Below are 18153 nucleotides of genomic sequence, written 5' to 3' on the forward strand. Positions count from 1 at the left end.
CTGGAAGGGCACGAAAAGAACACATTTCTAGAGCCAAAAGAACCTCTCCCACTCCATTCTAGTGTGTGATTTGAGAAAAAAAGAGAGTTGGGTTGAGAGATTAGAAGATTGAGTGCAAGTGAGCAAAATCCAATCTTGAGCACTTGAGTTCTCGGCAAGAAGTTTGTCGTCGTGTTTGTTACTCTTGGAGGTGAAGCCTCCTAGGCGGCTAGGCGTCGCCGACGAGCACCCAAGGTTGTGGGTTGCCGCGGAAGTTTGTGAAGGGCTCGATTTCGCCTCCGCAAGGGAAGAAATCAAGAGTGGATCGAGGAAAGCGGTTGAAAGAGACCCGGCTCGTTGGAGCTTCCTCAACGGAAACGTAGGATTCACAGTGGTGAATCCGAACTTCGGGAAACAAATCTTTGTGTCTCCTCTCTTGTTTCCTTACTTTTAAGTTCTTGCTCAAATCTTTGCGTATATTGCTCGATCTACTTGTTCGTGTGTATTTGAGTGTAGGTTCTCCGTGGATCTACTTGGAATCATCTCCGGAAACACACGACATCACTTGGTTTGAGCTAGAACTCTCCACTCATTAATTTTATTCAGTTTCGGGCTCTGTTCTTTACAGAAACCGGAGAATCCGGACATTACCGGAGTTTCCGGACCTGTACACACCGGAGTATCCGGACTACACCGGATACTCCGGATAAACAGTGTTTTCAGGCATATGAACAGTGTTTTCAGCCTTTTTTAATTTAAGTTTTATTGCATATCTCTTGCTAGAATTGAATAATTGTTGTCACCTTAGGATTGTAATTTCCACACTTATTTAGGGTGATTGTGCACTAGTTGAGCCTAGCATATTTAGGTTTTTCACTTGTGAAAAATCCGTTAGTTTATATTCCGCTGCAAGTTTAGGCCAACGGTAGAAAGGGTTGAATTTTTGTAAAAACGCCTATTCACCCCCCCCCCTCTAGGCGACATCATTGTCCTTTCAATTGGTATCAGAGCCAAGTCTCTCTTTTCGGGCTTTACCGCCTAGAGAGTAAACATGTCGACTAGTGGATTAGTGCACGTAGAGCCACTCCTTTTAGATGGTTCTAATTATTGTGATTGGAGTACTCGCATGCTTAATATCTTTAGGGCCATGGGTCCTCAAATAGAGCGAGTTGTAGATGTGAGCATTTCTCCTCCTAATGATAAACTCATATCACCCGAAGAGGAAGAGAAATGCATACATCTCAATGCTCAAGCTACTAATGTCTTATTTGATGATTTGAGCATAGATGTTATTGAATCAATCTTGCTGCTTGAAGATGCTCATCTCATTTGGACTACTCTTAAAGAAAGATATGACAAGCCCAAATGTGATGAAGAAGAACTTCTTCCGGAGACATCATTTGGAGAGTGTTCCACTTCATCTTCACATCATGAAGAACTCCAAATGATTTTCTCAATTGTCCAAGAGGATGTCAATTTGTTATCCACCTCACCGATTGATAAATCCGAGCAAGATAATGAAATGGTGAGTGTGATAAGTGAGTGTCCAATCCCTCATTTGGACTTTAACAACACTTGCAATGAGCTTTCTATTTCTAGTAGTGTTGTTAATCCTTGCATATCATCTAGTGCAAAAATGCCTACTTATCATGATGATATGACTCTTTGCTCTCATGGTGATGCATCTATTTTTACTATTATTTGTGAGACTAACATTTTGAAGGAAATAGAACTCTATGAGAGACAAAGTCTAGGTGGAGAAGCATCCACCTCTCCAAGATGCTCATCTCTTTACACCGAATCTCCATTATGCCTTATGGCAAAAGGTAAAAGAAAATCGGTAAGTGAGATAAATAATGCTAATGCTAGTTCTAGTGCTAGTGATAGTGATGAGCTCGGGTTTGATCTTTTGAGTAAAAAGAATATGTCTAAAATGATCAAGCTCATGACCACCATGGAAGGCTTAGAAGAAAGCCTTGAGAGGCAAGAGGAATTCCTCATTGAGAAAATTGAGGAACTTAAAGCCTTAAATGTGAAATATGAAAAACTTCAAGAATCCCATAATTCTTTGTCTAATCTTTATGGGGATCTTAAAGTTAAGCATATTTCTTTGATTGGTAAATTAGATGTTATGCCTCGAGTGGATTTAGAAAAATCATGTCATAATTGTAATGTTTTATCTAAGGACAAATCCACTATTTCTCCTATTGATAATGCTTGTGCTACTAACTCTAATTCTTATGTAGCATCTTTGGAGAAAGAAAATATTGAGCTAAAGGCTCAAGTTGAAAAGCTTACTAGCAAGCATGTGGATTTGCAAGAAAGTCATGATGAGCTTGTGTGCTCTCATGAAAATCTTGTGGACTCACACGCGATGCTAGAAATAGCTCATGAGGTAATTATCACAACGGTAAAATCCTATAAACCTCATGTGGACATTAGCACACATTCTTTGCATAATATAAATTTAACATGTGCTAGTTCTAGCAATTCATTTAATGACAATTCTATATCCAATGATGAATTGCCTACTAATCTTTGTTGCTCTAAAGCTAATATTTTTCCTAGTGTTGCTTGTAATATTGATAGCAAAGGGAAAAGTGAGAAGCACAAAGATCATGGACTTGAAGCAAAATCCAATAAGAAGATAGCTCATATCAAGTGCTCAAGCATGGGACACTATGCCTCTATGTGTTCCAACAAGGTTGATGACAAGACCACACTTCCAAAGAAGAAAACAAGAAGAAGCAAGAGGAAGTGTTATGGATGCAATGAGAAGGGACATGAAATTGCATCATGCCTCTACATGAAGAATGAAGGTCTTATGTCATCAAGGAAGAGGCTCACCGGCAAGGAAGGAAGCAAGAAGCAAGATGAGAAGGCATCTTGCAAGGATAAGCACCGCATTTGCTACACTTGTCGGGCCAAGGGACATATTGGTAAAAATTGTCCTATTGGTAACATTCCTAAGCCTAACTCTTCAATTGATAATGATTTATCGCTTATGAAGGCTAAAAATGGAACTTGTGCTACTAAGATGATTAGTTCATCATTTGCTAGCACAAAGGCCATTTGGGTGCCTAAATCTTTCATAACTAACCTTAAAGGAGCCAACATGGTTTAGGTACCACAAAGTGCTTAATTTGCTAAATAGGTACTTGGAGATGCAATTGAAGACTTGGCTTACTTGAGAAGAACTATATTGAATATCTCATCTCAAGATTCTTTCAAATTGGGTTTTCTCATGATGTTTGGAAAGAAGTGCCAAGAGTGTGGTTTGTTGGTTTATTTCAATCTTCAATGACATCTCGGTAACAAGTATCTAACTTAAGCTATCTAGCCACTTAGCTTAGCAAAGGTGTAAATGTTCACAATCTTTCATGGTCGTGAGCACTTAAATGTGGCTAGGTAAAATTTGAGCAAAATTTATACTTTGTGTAATATGATGCTTTTAATGGCTCTCTAGTAGAGCAAGATCTTGTTAATAATGTAGGTGATGGATACTTTGTGATGGCTATGGAAGATGAACTTAATTTACATGATCTCATGGTTGTAAGTTCATTTTTGGCACAAGCATTTTCCTTGTAAATTCCTTTTGTGCCTTAACTCAAAATATAGGATAAACTCCCCTAGATTCGTAAATGAACTAGGTGCATATTACAAGTAATTCAAGTACTTGGATGCACATATATATGGGGAGCTCATACTATGTTTTGTACTTTGAGACTAATATTTCTTCAAGTGAAATTTGTGTTTAGTCTCTTGGTAAAATGGAGGGTATTGGAGACTTGGCTAATTATTTGAAGATTTATCTAATTGATTAAAGAGTCAAGTTTTGTGAAATTATATTTATTATTACCCAATGTCACTCTATGAAGGTAACTCTCTATCACAATGCCTTAAATTCATATTCTTGCTCATTGTGTTAGATTTATTGTTCTACACGTTTTCTGGAAGTTTCTAGCTCTCTGTATGTGTAGGTTATGTATCTATGCTTGTTTAGAGCCTATGCTTATACTAGCATGTGTAGACTTTAGTGCAATCTTGCCATGCTTACTCATTTCATATTTATACATGTCTTGATTGCTTGCTAAGTGTGCTATGAATTTGTTTCTAGTGCATCTAGCTTTTCCTGCCAACTAGTATGTGTGAGTCATATAACTAGTATGTGCAGGATGCATTGCACTTTCATGTGTTGATTGTGGTTTTGGAGTCTTCTTTGATCTTATTCGTCTTATTGAATTCTATTTGGCTCTCTTTTGTTGATATTAATGGATTATCACATTATGGGGGAGTATTATGCTTTATGCATCTTAAATACCCATAATTTGTGAACTTTTGAGCAATACCATTTAGAATTGATATTATTGTTTATCTAGAATCTATGTGGTATGTCAAGCTCATATAAATCTCATTTTTGCAAGAATCCATTAATTGATCTGTTTTTTTGTTTAAATTGAAACTTAAGATTCGTGGTATTTATCTAGTGATCTTTTCAATCTCAAGTTTTTTAATTTGAATCATTTCTCATTCGGATCAAATCAATAATTGTTTTCATTGTCCGGAGTCTCCGGTGTTCACCGGATACTCCGGCAGTTGGTGTTTTCAGTCCGGAGTCTCCGAGGTAGACTCCGGCAGAGAGGCTCGGTTAAGCATTTATTTTTGTTAAAAAAGACCGGAGTCTCCGGTGTTCACCGGATACTCCGGTAGGAGAAAATATTTTGACCGGAGTCTCCGAGGGAGACTCCGCCAGAGAGTCTCGGTTAATATTTATTCTTTTGATAAAAAGGACCGGAGTCTCCGGTGTTCACCGGATACTCCGGTATCTAGAGAACCCGGAGAGTCCGGCAAGTTTCTGAGTCTTTTCTGTGTGGCAACTGAGTGCCACCCGGAGTCTCCGGTGTTCACCGGATACTCCGGGTCAGTTCAACAGAACTGTATCAACTATTGTTTTTATTTGTGTTTTGTTGTAATAGTTGACTTTGAGAGGAATGTGTTTGAAGCTTGTGTTTAATTTCTAAAAGTCTTCTTTTATGCTTCTTGAAAAAAAAAAGTTGATCCGTGCCTTGTTGCAATTACCGACTTGTGATATCTCCATATACCATTGTCTTCTTACAATTGGTAATAATACAAGTGGTAATCCTTGTTGATCATCTTTGTTTCAATTCTTGTTTTCAAGTGACTTTCTTCTATGTGAAAGATTTTAGTTAACTCCTATGTTAGGAATATTGGTTTCTTCGAGAAAACTTTCCTTTTTGGAGTCTTTGGAAGCTTATTATCTCAATGCTTGAATTATTTTCAATATACTTGCTTGAGATAAATTTTTGAGCATGTTTGGAACTTATTCATGTCTCCATGTGATCAAATCTTGCTTAGTTCATTTGTTGAACTTTGTGAATGATAATTTATTGATCTTTTTGACTTAGATGTAATTTGGACAACCTTTTGATATTTGTCTTTCATTTGGTATTTTCAAGTCTCATATGCTATTTTTGTCCAAATTATATCTTCATCGGATCTTGAAAGTGACGAGCATGCTTGTTTGACTTAAATGTTAATATCTATAGCATGTTTGCTTTCTTTGATTCTACATTTAGAGTAAGCCTCTCTCAAGTGTTTTTATTGTCTAAAAGGTGCATAGAGCTTTCATTTGATTTCAATTGGTATATACCTTCATTCGGTATATATTCTCAATTGGTATCTATCTATTGGTATGAACTTCAATTGTTATCATTTCCATACAAATATGCACATATCTATGAGAGAGCGTGCTCTATGTGATGAGTTCACTAACCTCTTCGGACCCAATGAGTTTGGGGACCAAATTGTACTTAAAAGAGTTTTAGGTACAATGAAGATGCATTGGATGCTTGAATTAATCATAATGAAGGTCCTTTCAAGTAGAAGCTCATTTCAATTGAAATTCATGAAGATGATTTTGTCCTTTCAATTGGATTTTTCATGAAGAAAGTCTTTATCTTTCAATTGGTATCTACAAAGAAGACCATCTCCTTCAATTTTAATTGGAATCAAGAGAAGGACCATATCAAAGTGAGCAATTCAATATCATTCCAAGTAATTTGTTCTTGATTCATGCATTTAATTTCAAAGATTCAATCTTGAGTAGATTATATCATATTGTGAAAATGTCTTGCAAAAATGTGTTTTTGTTGCAAGTGCTTAAAACCTCTTTATTACAAATATGAGCAATTTGAAGTAGCATATTTTTGTGGGAACTCTATAATCATGTTTATGATTCATCCAATCCCAAGTATGCAAAAGATTTCATATCAAATGCTTGAGTTGCTCCTATATGCAATATTGATGAAAATTGCAAAATCTTTTGCTTGAGGTTTGTAGTCCGCTTTAAATTGCTCTTTTGGATATACATGCTTATGAGATGTTGACACTTTGTGATAAACGAGAAATTCGTTATATTGTCAACAATTTTGCTATGTTCAACTTATAGCATAATCCATTGCACTTGTGCTTTGGATATTTATTTCGGACTCGTGCTTGTTTTGCCTTCAATTGAATTAGTTTCAATTGGAATTGGTATCTCTTTCAATTGTTTCAATTGGTATGCTTTGAATTTTTAATTGATATCTCTTATAGGTATTCAATTGATATCCTTTGGAACTTTAATTGGTATCTTTTTCAATTGGTATCTCTTGTAGGTATTCAATTGATATCTTTTGAAGTTTTAATTGGTATTTCCTTTTGAAATCTCTTTCGGCATCTCCTTGAACCCTTTTGACCTATTATATAGCTTGTTCTCCTCACATAGCTCGTAATTGGATAAGTGTATTTGGTTTAACTTAAATTATGAGAAATACACATATTATGAGGAGTTTACACTATATAAGGTCATGCACTAGCCTTCGATGATTCCCTCTTGTGGGATAGGGCTAATGGTGTTTTGGAGAAAAATTTCTCTTTTAGCAAGTCCTATTTCATTCTTACCAATTTTATGTAAATTGGGGGAGAATTCATTTCGATGATTCCATTTTGGCATTGATGTCAATTGGGGGAGAATTTGGACTAGATGTTATATTTTGTAAGAGGACTTTGCTTATGAATAGTGTTTTCAGGCATATGAACAGTGTTTTCAGCCTTTTTCGATTTAAGTTTTATTGCATATCTCTTGCTAGAATTGAATAATTGTTGTCACCTTAGGATTGTAATTTCCACACTTATTTAGGGTGATTGTGCACTATTTGAGCCTAGCATATTTAGGTTTTTCACTTGTGAAAAATCCGTTAGTTTATATTCCGCTGCAAGTTTAGACCAACGGTAGAAAGGGTTGAATTTTTGTAAAAACGCGTATTCACCCCCCCTCTAGGCGACATCATTGTCCTTTCAGGGCCAGATAGCTGGGCCGCGCCAGGGAGAAGAGAGAGGAGAAGGTTTGGGCCTGGGAAGAAAATGGAAAAAGGAAAAGAGAGGAAATGTTGGGATAAATTCAAATGGAATATTTGAATTTGAATTCGACTTTGGATTATGATTAACTCCGTTTGGAATATTTGATCTTTGATTTAGACTTAGATCTAGAGCTTTCTAAGATGATTTGAATCAAAGATTTTGAACTAGAATTGAATTTGAGCTGAATAAACTTTAAGAGTGGATTTGAAATTGAGAGATATTCAATTTCAAATCTCCACACAAAAGTCCATAAAAACTTCAAACCAATGTACATAAACAAATTCAATGCAAGGACTATTTTGAAATTAATACTAGTGTATTTTGGAATATCTATTTAACTTAATACCTTTAATATATATATGAATGTATATATATTGGTCATATACCTATTTCATTAATCTTAGTTAGCCTAATTAATCATAAAAGTTTTAATTTAAAGTAAAATTTCTAACTAATTAATATATTTAAACTCAGGATGTTATACTTAGGATGCGATCATACAATCAACCATATCCCAGGCTATTAGTAGCAAACATTGGAACAGTAAGGGTTACGGATTGCATCTGGGGCAGGACAAGATGAGCAGCATTGGGAGGATAATGGACGTACCAGTAGATTGAAAATACGATTATTTAGTTAAAAATAAACTATTTAAGAGAAAAATATGGAAAATTGACCAACGACACACTTCGTGAAACGATAACATGATTTTAAACACATGAGCCGCTATCTATTTTTTTCCCACAGCATAGAGTAGCACAATACAACAAGCAAAATTTGATTAAAAAACCAATTCAGATAATTTTTTGTTTAGTTAGAGTTGGTTTGGTTTATATACTAAATTCATCACTATTATGATTTTGTTATAGTCCTCTAGCTGATCAAAAATTTTATCATATTTACCAAGACTAAGAAAATCTTATCATAGCTTTTTAAATCACTGACACACGAGATCATAACAGTATAAAAAAATATTGTAATAATTATAGCTACAAACTAAATAAATATTTAAATTAATTAAATTTGACTAACTTTAAACATAATAAACTATGATAAGGTCTGGTTACGAACCAAAACAGACTCTTATTGGAAATCAGGAGCCGATCGCGACACAGCGAATGCCGGCATCTGCCTCTTCTTCCCTTCCTTCCTGCTCCCCCGTCTTCTCCCTCGTCGCCTTCTCTTTCTTTTCGTTTTAACCCTCGCCTCCTCCGCCCCCTGGTGGCCGCGCCGGAGCACCGCCTCGCCGCCCCGATCCCGGTACGCCCCCCCCCCCCCCGAGTCTCACCGCCCCCGCCAGATCCGGCTGCTCCGGCGGGATCCGATCGGATGCACGCGGATTAAAAAGAAACAAGAAAACAAAATCTGATCTTTTCTTGATTTCGCTGCCTCTGGGTTCCGCAGTTGTTCGACGCGATGCAGCCGCAGATGGGGAACGAGAGGCCCGGCGCCCCCGTCCGGCCCGTCTCCGCCTTCGTGCCTGGCGCCGCCGTCCCTCCACCGCCGGGGGCGTCCTCGCCGTTCGCCGCCGGTAGCCCATTCGTGCACCCCGGCGCCGCCCCGCTGCCGCGGCAGGGCGTGCCGCCACCGCAGGCGGCTGGGCCGCCGCCGTTCGGGGTTGGGCCACCCGCGGCAATTGGTGGGTACAGGGGTTTATCGCCACCTCAGGGCCCCTTTGGCACGGCGCTGCCGTCCCAGGGTCCCTTTGCTGCCGTGTCATCGCCTCAGGGACCCTTCACCTCCGCGCCTCCGTCTCAGGCCCCCTTTGCCTCCGCTCCACCGCCTCAGGGCCCCTTTGCGTCCGCTCGGTCGCCTCAGGGCACCTTTACGTCCGCTCCGTTGCCTCAGGGCCCCTTTGCTGCCTCACCAGCACCTTTTCGCTCCCCGCAATCGGCTCTTTCGCAGCCACAATCTCCCACGGGAGGCGCTATGCCTCCACCGCCAACATATGTGAGGCCACCACCAGTACAGTCGCAGGCACCGCCCATGCAAGGGTATTACCCTGGTGCGCCTCCTGCAAACCCTCCATTCCTGATGTCGAGGCCAGCATTTCAACAGCCAGTGCAGACCATGCCACCACCTCCAATTGGCCCCGCTGGCGCTTTTGGTAATCAGGCAGCGTATCCGAGCGCTGGGCCTCCGGTTGGGGGCACGCTTCAGAGCTTAGTGGAGGACTTTCAGTCGTTGTCGCTGAGTTCCGCACCTGGGTCACTTGACCCTGGTGTTGATGTGAAAGGGCTGCCAAGACCTTTGGATGGTGACGAGGAGCCAGTTAAGTTTTTGGAGGCATACCCATTGAACTGCCATCCGAGGTATTTCCGGCTGACGACCCATGCGATTCCGGCGTCTCAGTCATTGGTCTCCAGGTGGCATTTGCCCCTCGGGGCAGTGGTACATCCTCTTGCAGAATCACCTGATGGGGTAATCAACTATTAAACTCTTACCTTTTTATATTTTCCAGTGAATTGGCTATTTTCTTGACATGCTTGTTTCCCATTACTTAGGAGGAAGTGCCAGTTATCAACTTTGGGTCTGCAGGTGTCATCCGTTGTCGAAGATGCAGGACATATATAAATCCTTATGTAACATTTGCAGATGCTGGAAGGAAATGGCGATGCAATCTTTGCACGTTGCTCAATGACGGTAACTATTTCTGAACTATAGCTCGTGTACATTCAGCGTGTAATTGAATGGCTGATAAAGAGCATTTTGGTGCACAAATAATTATGCTTGTCTGATTACCATTGATTTCAGGCAGTCACCATATAATTACCAAAAGGGTGTAACTTGCTATGCTACTTTTCTGCTGTTCCCAGTGCCTACTTACATTCCTTAGAGTTGGAATTCAAATTTATTAATATCTGGTAGTACAAAAGATTCTTTCACTACTTTGAATGACACAAAGTTTGGGTTCAAAATCTAACAAGGACCTTTTCTCAAGTTCCTTTACTAGCATAGCATACTACTCCCTCCTATCCCAAATATAAGTCCATTTAGGTTTTTCCTAAGTCAAACCTTTTTAGCTTTGACAATCAATAGCAAAAAGATCATAAAGATTGACAACATAAGGTTGATGCTACTAGATTCATCATGAAAAATACTATCATAATATATAACTCTTTCTATTTAAATAATTTATTTTTATAGATATTGTTAGTCAAAGTGGCATATTGGAGACCGTGTCAATGTCCTAATGGACTTATATTTAGGATCGGAGAGAGTAACATTTAGGTGTTTTTCAAAGAGGGAATTTTTTTTGTGTGTCACTATTTATACTTAAACTATATTGTAGGATGAGTAGGTTAAGGGTCTGTTTGGCAGAGCTCTAGCTCTAAGAATTTTTGGAGCTGGTCATCTCTAGCTCTAGAAATTCTTGGAGCTGTAGCTGCATTGAAAAAAGGACAAAGGAGAAGATGCTCTTCGACTTTCTTTCTTCCTCCCGCACCCGCCTAAGCCCAGCCCGGCCCCCTCTTCGTGGAAAGTAGTTACTACTTGACATATTGAGTATCTTTGGTTGAGCATCTTGTTCTTATTTTGAACTGAAAATAGATATTTAAACTAATTTATTTTATCTTACAAACTCTAAATCCTACATGGATCTTGAAGCTGGAGCTCTGCCAAATAGGGTCTAAATATTCGGCAGGGAAGCTCTGTTACAGATTTTATGTATGCATCACTGGCCATGCTAGAGAGGATCCATCTTGTTTCCTGAGCAACATTACCTGAAACACAGGGCAATGATGAGTGTAGTTTTTTTTAAAGTTTTGTTTATAATTGCTGCCACCTTTCTCTGTTGCTATTATTCAGATGGTAACAGCAGTCAGCTATTAAGACATGTTAAAAGTTCGGAAATGTTCAAGTGAAAAACAAGAACAGAAAAATATTAGGATTTTGGGTAAAATTAAGCTTGGTTTGATTCCAGCTGATGTATAATTTTCTTGAGATATGGGAGAGCTGTCATTGTTATGCCATAAAAGGTCTGTCCATGATTCAGTAGTATTCTTTTTGGACCTATTTATTTCATTAGGAGACTCGACCTATTACCACTGCAATCTTGAGAGTTGAGAAAGCACTTTGAACCTACTACCACTGAACTAGCTCCCTTTAGTATTTTGTTTCAAGCTTATAGATTTTCACTCCTGTTGCCGTTGTTGGCTGGGATAATAGTTTGTGTGCTGCTAGAGGTGACAAATGCCAAAGAAAGAATAGGTAGTCAAAGAAAGGTTTGACGCTTTATGTGTTCTGTAATGCTACTTGTAATGAGGTTCCTGGATCGTACAACTTTGCTACTCTACGGCTGCCTTTCTATGTGGTCCCTTCCTCCTAGCTTGATAGCACGGTGGTAAGTCACCAAGTTGTGGTGCTACCAACTAGGGCCCGAACGCTGGTTCTCATAAAAAAAGGACGATGCTAGCGCCCAGACGTCCGATCCATTGGACGCTCCAATAGTTTGCGAATAGTCCGTTGCAACATCTAAAAATAACGTTTGCAACATCGAAAAAACGCACCAAAAATAGCTCGTTGTATGCATTGAATTTCGAGAGAAAAATTCCCACCGCAACATCCCGTCATGTTGCATGCAACATTTCAGGCAAAACCTATGTGGTGTAGAATTGGGTGCAACATATGAAAATAACTATGGCAATAAATTTTCATAATATCTGAAACATTAAATTTGAACATCTGAAACATTCGAGGTGCGAAAATATAGGAATTAACTCAAATGGATAATTTTTTCGGGTCTGGATTTGTACGCAAGAGATTCCTAGATGCAACATAGGAAAATAACTTGCAATAAATTTTCATGACGTCTGAAACATTAAATTTGAACATCTAAAACATTAGAGATACGAAAATATAGGAATTAACTCAAATGGATAATTTTTTCGGATCCGAATCTGTACGCAAGAGATTCCGAGATGCAACATATGAAAATAACTATTGCAACAAATTTTCATAACGTCTGAAACATTAAATTTGAACATCTGAAACATTGGAGATGCGAAAATATAGGAATTAACTCGAATGGATAATTTTTTGGGGTCCAGATCTGTATGCAAGAGATTTTGGGATGCAACCTATAAAAATAACTATTGCAACAAATTTTCATTACATTTGAAATATTAAACTTGAACATCTGAAACATTAGAGATACGAGGACACATAAATTAACTCAAAAGGATAATATTTTCGGGTCCGAGTACACGGCCCGGCCCAATCAAACGTCCGATGCTCCGGACGTATGCTTGCCAGCATTATTTATAAAAAAAGGCGTCTCGCTGTGTATCGTTTTCAGTGTGGTCCTGGGTGGCTGGTGCAAGCCTTCGGTGCCTTTTCTTGACCTTTAAAAGTAATGCAATGGGCTGTCTTCCCCCATATGTCGAGTTTTTTTTTTAAAGTTTATTATCATAATGTGCTTAGCGAGCACCAAAGAGTTGTCTTTGAGATGATGTTCTTAAGCTTAGCGTGCTTTTGACAGTGAAGGCAGTCTTCCAGACACTCTTAGGAATTGAGTTATAAGGTTATAATAACTCATGGGTGAGATATTCTAGGGTGTATCTCAAAGCTATTTATTGAGCCTACAAAATCTGTAACAAAGGAGTTAGACCAAAACATGTTGTAGTTGCATTATTGCTTCGGTGCAAGAGGTATTTTGCTTTATTCTGTCCTTCATAATTATAGTAGAGTGAGTCTGTTGAGTCATCGGGTTAACTATTATCATGTATAGAAATATTGCTTGAAGTACAAAGACTGTTCTTTTATACGATCTTCTGTTCAGGTCCTATATGATTCCCAAGCATCCTTGTCCCATTAACCACTTCATAAAAGTGTTCATTCTTTTCCTGCAGTTCCTGGAGACTACTTCTGTGCCCTTGATGCTAGTGGCAGAAGGTATGATATGGATCAAAGACCTGAACTCTCGAAGGGAACAATAGAGTTTGTCGCTTCTACAGAATATATGGTGCGACCACCAATGCCACCTTCCTATTTCTTTCTTATTGATGTGTCAGTATCTGCAGTTCGAAGTGGGTTGCTTGAGGTATCTTTTCTCTATCTCTTTATTTTTTAAGTCTTTCTGAGGATCATCTTTTTCCCTCATCATTGATAACTTACAGTATTGTTGTCACATGTGCTTTCTCTCAGGTTGTTGCAAAGACCATCAAATCATGCCTTGATGATCTTCCAGGCTTTCCACGATCACAGATTGGATTCTTAACCTTTGACAGCACATTGCATTTTCATAACTTCAAGGCACACCCTACACCTCTTAGCTTCCATTTTTCTCCTTAAACTTGCACGTATATTTTTCTTTTGCAATAACATTTGCTATTTTTAAATTTTGCACTCAATTCATGTGTGGTACTTAAACAACTTGTATTGTCTTCCTGTATCAGTCTTCATTGTCACAGCCTCAAATGATGGTCGTTGCTGATTTGGATGATGTTTTCCTGCCATTGCCTGATGATCTATTGGTTAATTTGGTTGACTCCAGACATGTTGTCGAGTCATTTCTCGATAGCTTGCCAAATATGTTTCATGACAATGTAAATGTCGAGTCTGCTCTTGGTCCAGCACTTAAAGCAGCTTTCATGGTTATGGTATGATGCTTATTTTTCTTCTATTCATATTATATTTGAATTTGAGAATTACCATTAAAATACATTTATTGCCTTACTCTTGCACCAAATTATGAACAATTATGACATCCCTTTGTAGAGTCAAATTGGTGGGAAGTTGCTCGTCTTCCAGAGTACATTGCCATCTCTCGGTATTGGTCGCCTGAGACTTCGAGGAGATGATGTTCGTGCATATGGAACAGATAAGGAGCATACTCTAAGGGTACCAGAAGATCCCTTCTACAAACAGATGGCTGCTGAATTCACAAAAAATCAGATTGCAGTGGACATGTTTTTTTTCAGTGAGAAGTACTCTGATGTAGCTTCCTTAGGTGAGAATTTACTGGCAAAATGTTTGGATTGAAGCGCCTTTGCTATTTTCGATTGTGCTGTTTTTTTATTGTGCTGTACATATAATTTTGTAGGTACTTTGGCAAAATATACTGGTGGTCAGGTGTACCATTATCCATCATTCCAGGCAGCTACCCACGGGGACAAACTTAAACTTGAGCTTAATAGAGACCTTACACGAGAGACTGCTTGGGAATCTGTTATGCGTATCAGATGCGGAAAAGGTTCTGGGTCTATACCCATAGCTGCATTTATTGTCATTCCTAAATTTCTTTGGTAGTTTAAAATTAAATCTAACTCTCACAAAATCTGTTTTTAGGGGTACGGTTCACAACCTATCATGGTCATTTCATGCTAAGGTCCACAGACTTGTTAGCCCTTCCAGCTGTTGACTCTGATAAAGCTTTTGCAATGCAACTGTCGCTAGAGGAGACCTTAATGATCACCCAGACTGTATACTTCCAAGTGGCATTGCTGTATCCTTTCCTGTCAATCTGATTATGCATTACTCTTACAGGCATTCTTCTTTATATGTGTTGATTTCAGTGTGAAAAATCGTTGCTTTAGACAATAATTTTAACCTGTCACGTCACTTCAAAGTGTCATTAGCAAAAGGCTGTTTATAGCAATTAATTGGGTGATAGGGTAACCTTTAATGTAGAGTACTTGTAACATCCCTGTCAGTTGATGCGCTGGTTTTTTATGTGTAATAATACTCTCCTGCGCGCGTGTGCTGGGTACCGCCTTTACCTTTGTTCTTAGTTGTTTGTTGCACATAACGTGCATCCTTTTTATTTCTTTTTTCTTTTGAGAATATTATGTATGCATTCGATATTTGTGTGTTGTGTCTTTAACCACCATTAGATATACATCCTCTTCCGGTGAAAGGCGTATCAGGGTGCACACAGCAGCTGCACCTGTGGTTACAGATCTTAGTGAAATGTATCGTCAAGCAGACACTGGTGCCATTGTGTCATTGTTGGGTAGAATTGGTTAGTGATTTATTGATGCCCTTCCTCTTTTGTAAATGTCAATACAAATGTAATTTGGTTGTTATTTCACACTTTACTAATTATCACTATCCCGCAGCTGTTGAAAATTCACTGGCTGATAAGCTGGACAGTGTCCGACAGCAATTACAGTTAAAGCTTGTGAGAAGTTTGAAGGAATATCGGAACCTATATGTTGTACAACACCGGATCGGAGGGAGACTGATTTATCCAGAATCTTTAAGGTTCTTGCCATTATACATCCTTGCCATATGCAAATCTCTTGCTCTCCGTGGAGGTTACGCAGATGTCTCTCTTGATGCGCGTTGTGCTGCTGGTTTCAGCATGATGATACTGCCTGTAAAAAGGTTGCTCAATTTTATCTATCCTTCACTGTACAGGGTTGATGAAGTATTGACAATGGTATGTTGTATTTCCTTCCCACTACGCTGATTTAGTTGCTTTTAGCCAGTGTGTTGCTTTAGAGTTGCTGCCTCCAAACCACTCAAATCAAGTATGAGTTGAACCAAAATTGACTTTCAGTGTGTTTACTAGCACAAGATTTGATTAGTCTATTGAACTAGTCTGGTAAGGCCTTAGTTATCATGTTTTTGAAATGAAGTTTCTTGATAATTTAAAAACATGATAGTGGCTTCAGGCATTATTAGCATTAACTGAAATAAAATATATCATTTGCCAGCTGTTTTCTTGGTACATTTGAAGTCAAGTCTTACCTTGTGTGGTTTTGGCAGGTTTGCCAAACGCTAATCGAAATGATCTTTGAGTTTTGCAGGAACCACATAGGATTGATGGTTCATTGAAGCGGTTGCCATTAACAATGCAATGTTTAGATACTGGAGGTATATACCTCCTTGATGACGGCTTCACTTTCCTAGTATGGTTAGGTCGAATGCTCCCACCTGAACTTGTGAACAACATTCTTGGAGTCAGCTTGGCAAACTTCCCTGATCTATCAAAGGTACACCTTTTCTACTCCATAGTGATACTGCTGGCTAAGGATTTTTTTCATCTTTGATTTCTTGAACCAAATTATTTTACATTCTTCCTTGTGCACCATCATTTTTATCTTTTCCTAAAGCTTGGGTATGGTCTTGTAGGACTGTATTTTGTTAATTAAAAACTTGATGCTATTGTGGGAAATATCACATTATTTGGATTTACACTTGCACTAACGCTGGATATCTTGCAGATTCAGTTGAGAGAATGTGACAACGAGTACTCAAGAAATTTCATGAAAATACTAAAAACCCTACGGGAGAAGGATCCATCCTATTACCAGCTATGCCTTGTTGTGCGACAGGGTGAACAGCCAAGAGAAGGCTTTTTGCTTTTATCTAACCTTGTTGAGGACCAGATGGCTGGAACAAGCAGTTATGTCGATTGGATACTGCAAATTCACCGCCAAACACAAAGCTAATGACGATGAACGAATGGGAAGCGACCCTCCAAAATTTTGCCTTAGTGTAAACTGCTGCAGAATGTAGATTCAGATCAGTTGCTGCCAGTTCAAACACCATCAGATCTAACTCGCAAGTCCGTGGTCCAGTATGCCATTCCTGTAAGCAGCATGAAGTTGGCAGGCAAAGCTTTTATTGTTAATATTTGTCCTTGTGATTATTTTTTTTCGCAGAGTGAGAATACAGCTGTTGTAATAGAATAAGTAGGCAACATACCGTTGGTAACTTATACAACTGGAGTCGTGTAGTGGTCTGTACGTTTCTTAATCTTGTGCTCTTTCTTGTTCAGAATTCTAGTTGGGTTCAGTTTCTTGGCATTTGGATTCTCAAAGGTTCATTTTGTAAACTCATTTTTGACAATTAGTCTGTTTGTAATGGGAGAGCTCTAATTTAACTGTTATACTGTTTTATTCAGTTCCTCAGTAGCTAGTAGCTACACCTATGTTTGGATGTGTACTTTACAATATTATAAATAACTGTACATATACATCATGTTGAAATATGTACATATAAGAAGTTTGCAGAAATATATTTATACAGTACAAAAAAATATAAATCATTTTACTCAAGAGGTACTGTTTCAAGATACTGACTGTCAAAACAAAATACATGTCGAGCGAACAGAAATATATTTATGCTCTGTGAAAGAAAGAAGAAAAAGTTTATATTTTAAAAGAACTTGAGTTATCTTTTTTACTGTGCGCATATAAATGTACCTTTTAGGTGCACAATTTTATGCTCCCTCTGTTTCATAATATAAAACCGTGCTCATGGGTTGTCTTAAAATATATGCCCATTGCCTGGACAAGAAGTTATGTCCATAGAGAAACATAAGAATATAATTATTGTAATATTTTTTTCTTGAATCTGTAGGAAAGTTACCTGTCATTATATTAAGATAGAAGAAAAGATATATCCAACAAACAGAAACACAAAACACATCATACACTCATACCCACACCCCACACACACAACAATAATCCTCGTACAATTACATTCGCGCAAACAGAAATAGATAGCACCCGCACAACACCACAATTCGACCTATTGACCAATGGCCCTAAGGACTGACGGAGCGCTCGGAGCTTTCCTCTCAAACAAACACGCATTACGACACTTCCAAACTTGCCAGCCCACAAGGATGACCAATGAATTGAACCCCTTGCGCTAGTTTTTTCCAATTTGCTTCTCTGCCTGCTACCACCAATCTTGGAAGGATGACACACTTGTGGCTGTCGGAGCAACATGATGCAGACCTACAACTCGCAAAGCATCAAACCACACTTGTCGAGTAAGGACACATCCCACCAGCAAGCA

General features: G+C 38.6%; 1 protein-coding gene across 1 annotated transcript; it reads left to right on the forward strand.

The window, feature by feature from the left end:
• The first annotated feature begins 8492 nt into the window (after positions 1-8492).
• LOC133888149 (protein transport protein SEC24 A-like) lies at positions 8493-17250 on the forward strand. The gene is made up of 13 exons (XM_062328292.1): positions 8493-8661; positions 8806-9822; positions 9906-10044; positions 13251-13441; positions 13546-13653; positions 13797-14000; positions 14119-14350; positions 14444-14593; positions 14689-14845; positions 15234-15361; positions 15459-15781; positions 16152-16337; positions 16569-17250. The coding sequence occupies exons 2-13, from the start codon at positions 8818-8820 to the stop codon at positions 16794-16796; spliced, it is 3051 nt and encodes a 1016-aa protein (XP_062184276.1). The 5' UTR covers positions 8493-8661; positions 8806-8817; the 3' UTR covers positions 16797-17250.
• Positions 17251-18153: the final 903 nt, after the last annotated feature.

The sequence above is a fragment of the Phragmites australis genome, chromosome 13 (genome assembly GCF_958298935.1).
Source record: "Phragmites australis chromosome 13, lpPhrAust1.1, whole genome shotgun sequence".
Taxonomy (NCBI): Eukaryota; Viridiplantae; Streptophyta; class Magnoliopsida; order Poales; family Poaceae; genus Phragmites; species Phragmites australis.

Bases quoted from the DNA above. Each gene is read 5' to 3' on its own strand.
- LOC133888149 (XM_062328292.1), top strand. From the start codon at position 8,818: ATGCAGCCGCAGATGGGGAACGAGAGGCCCGGCGCCCCCGTCCGGCCC. The intron at 10,045-13,250 runs GTAACTATTTCT...CTTTTCCTGCAG, and splicing joins TTGCACGTTGCTCAATGACG to TTCCTGGAGACTACTTCTGT. The intron at 16,338-16,568 runs GTACACCTTTTC...GATATCTTGCAG, and splicing joins ACTTCCCTGATCTATCAAAG to ATTCAGTTGAGAGAATGTGA.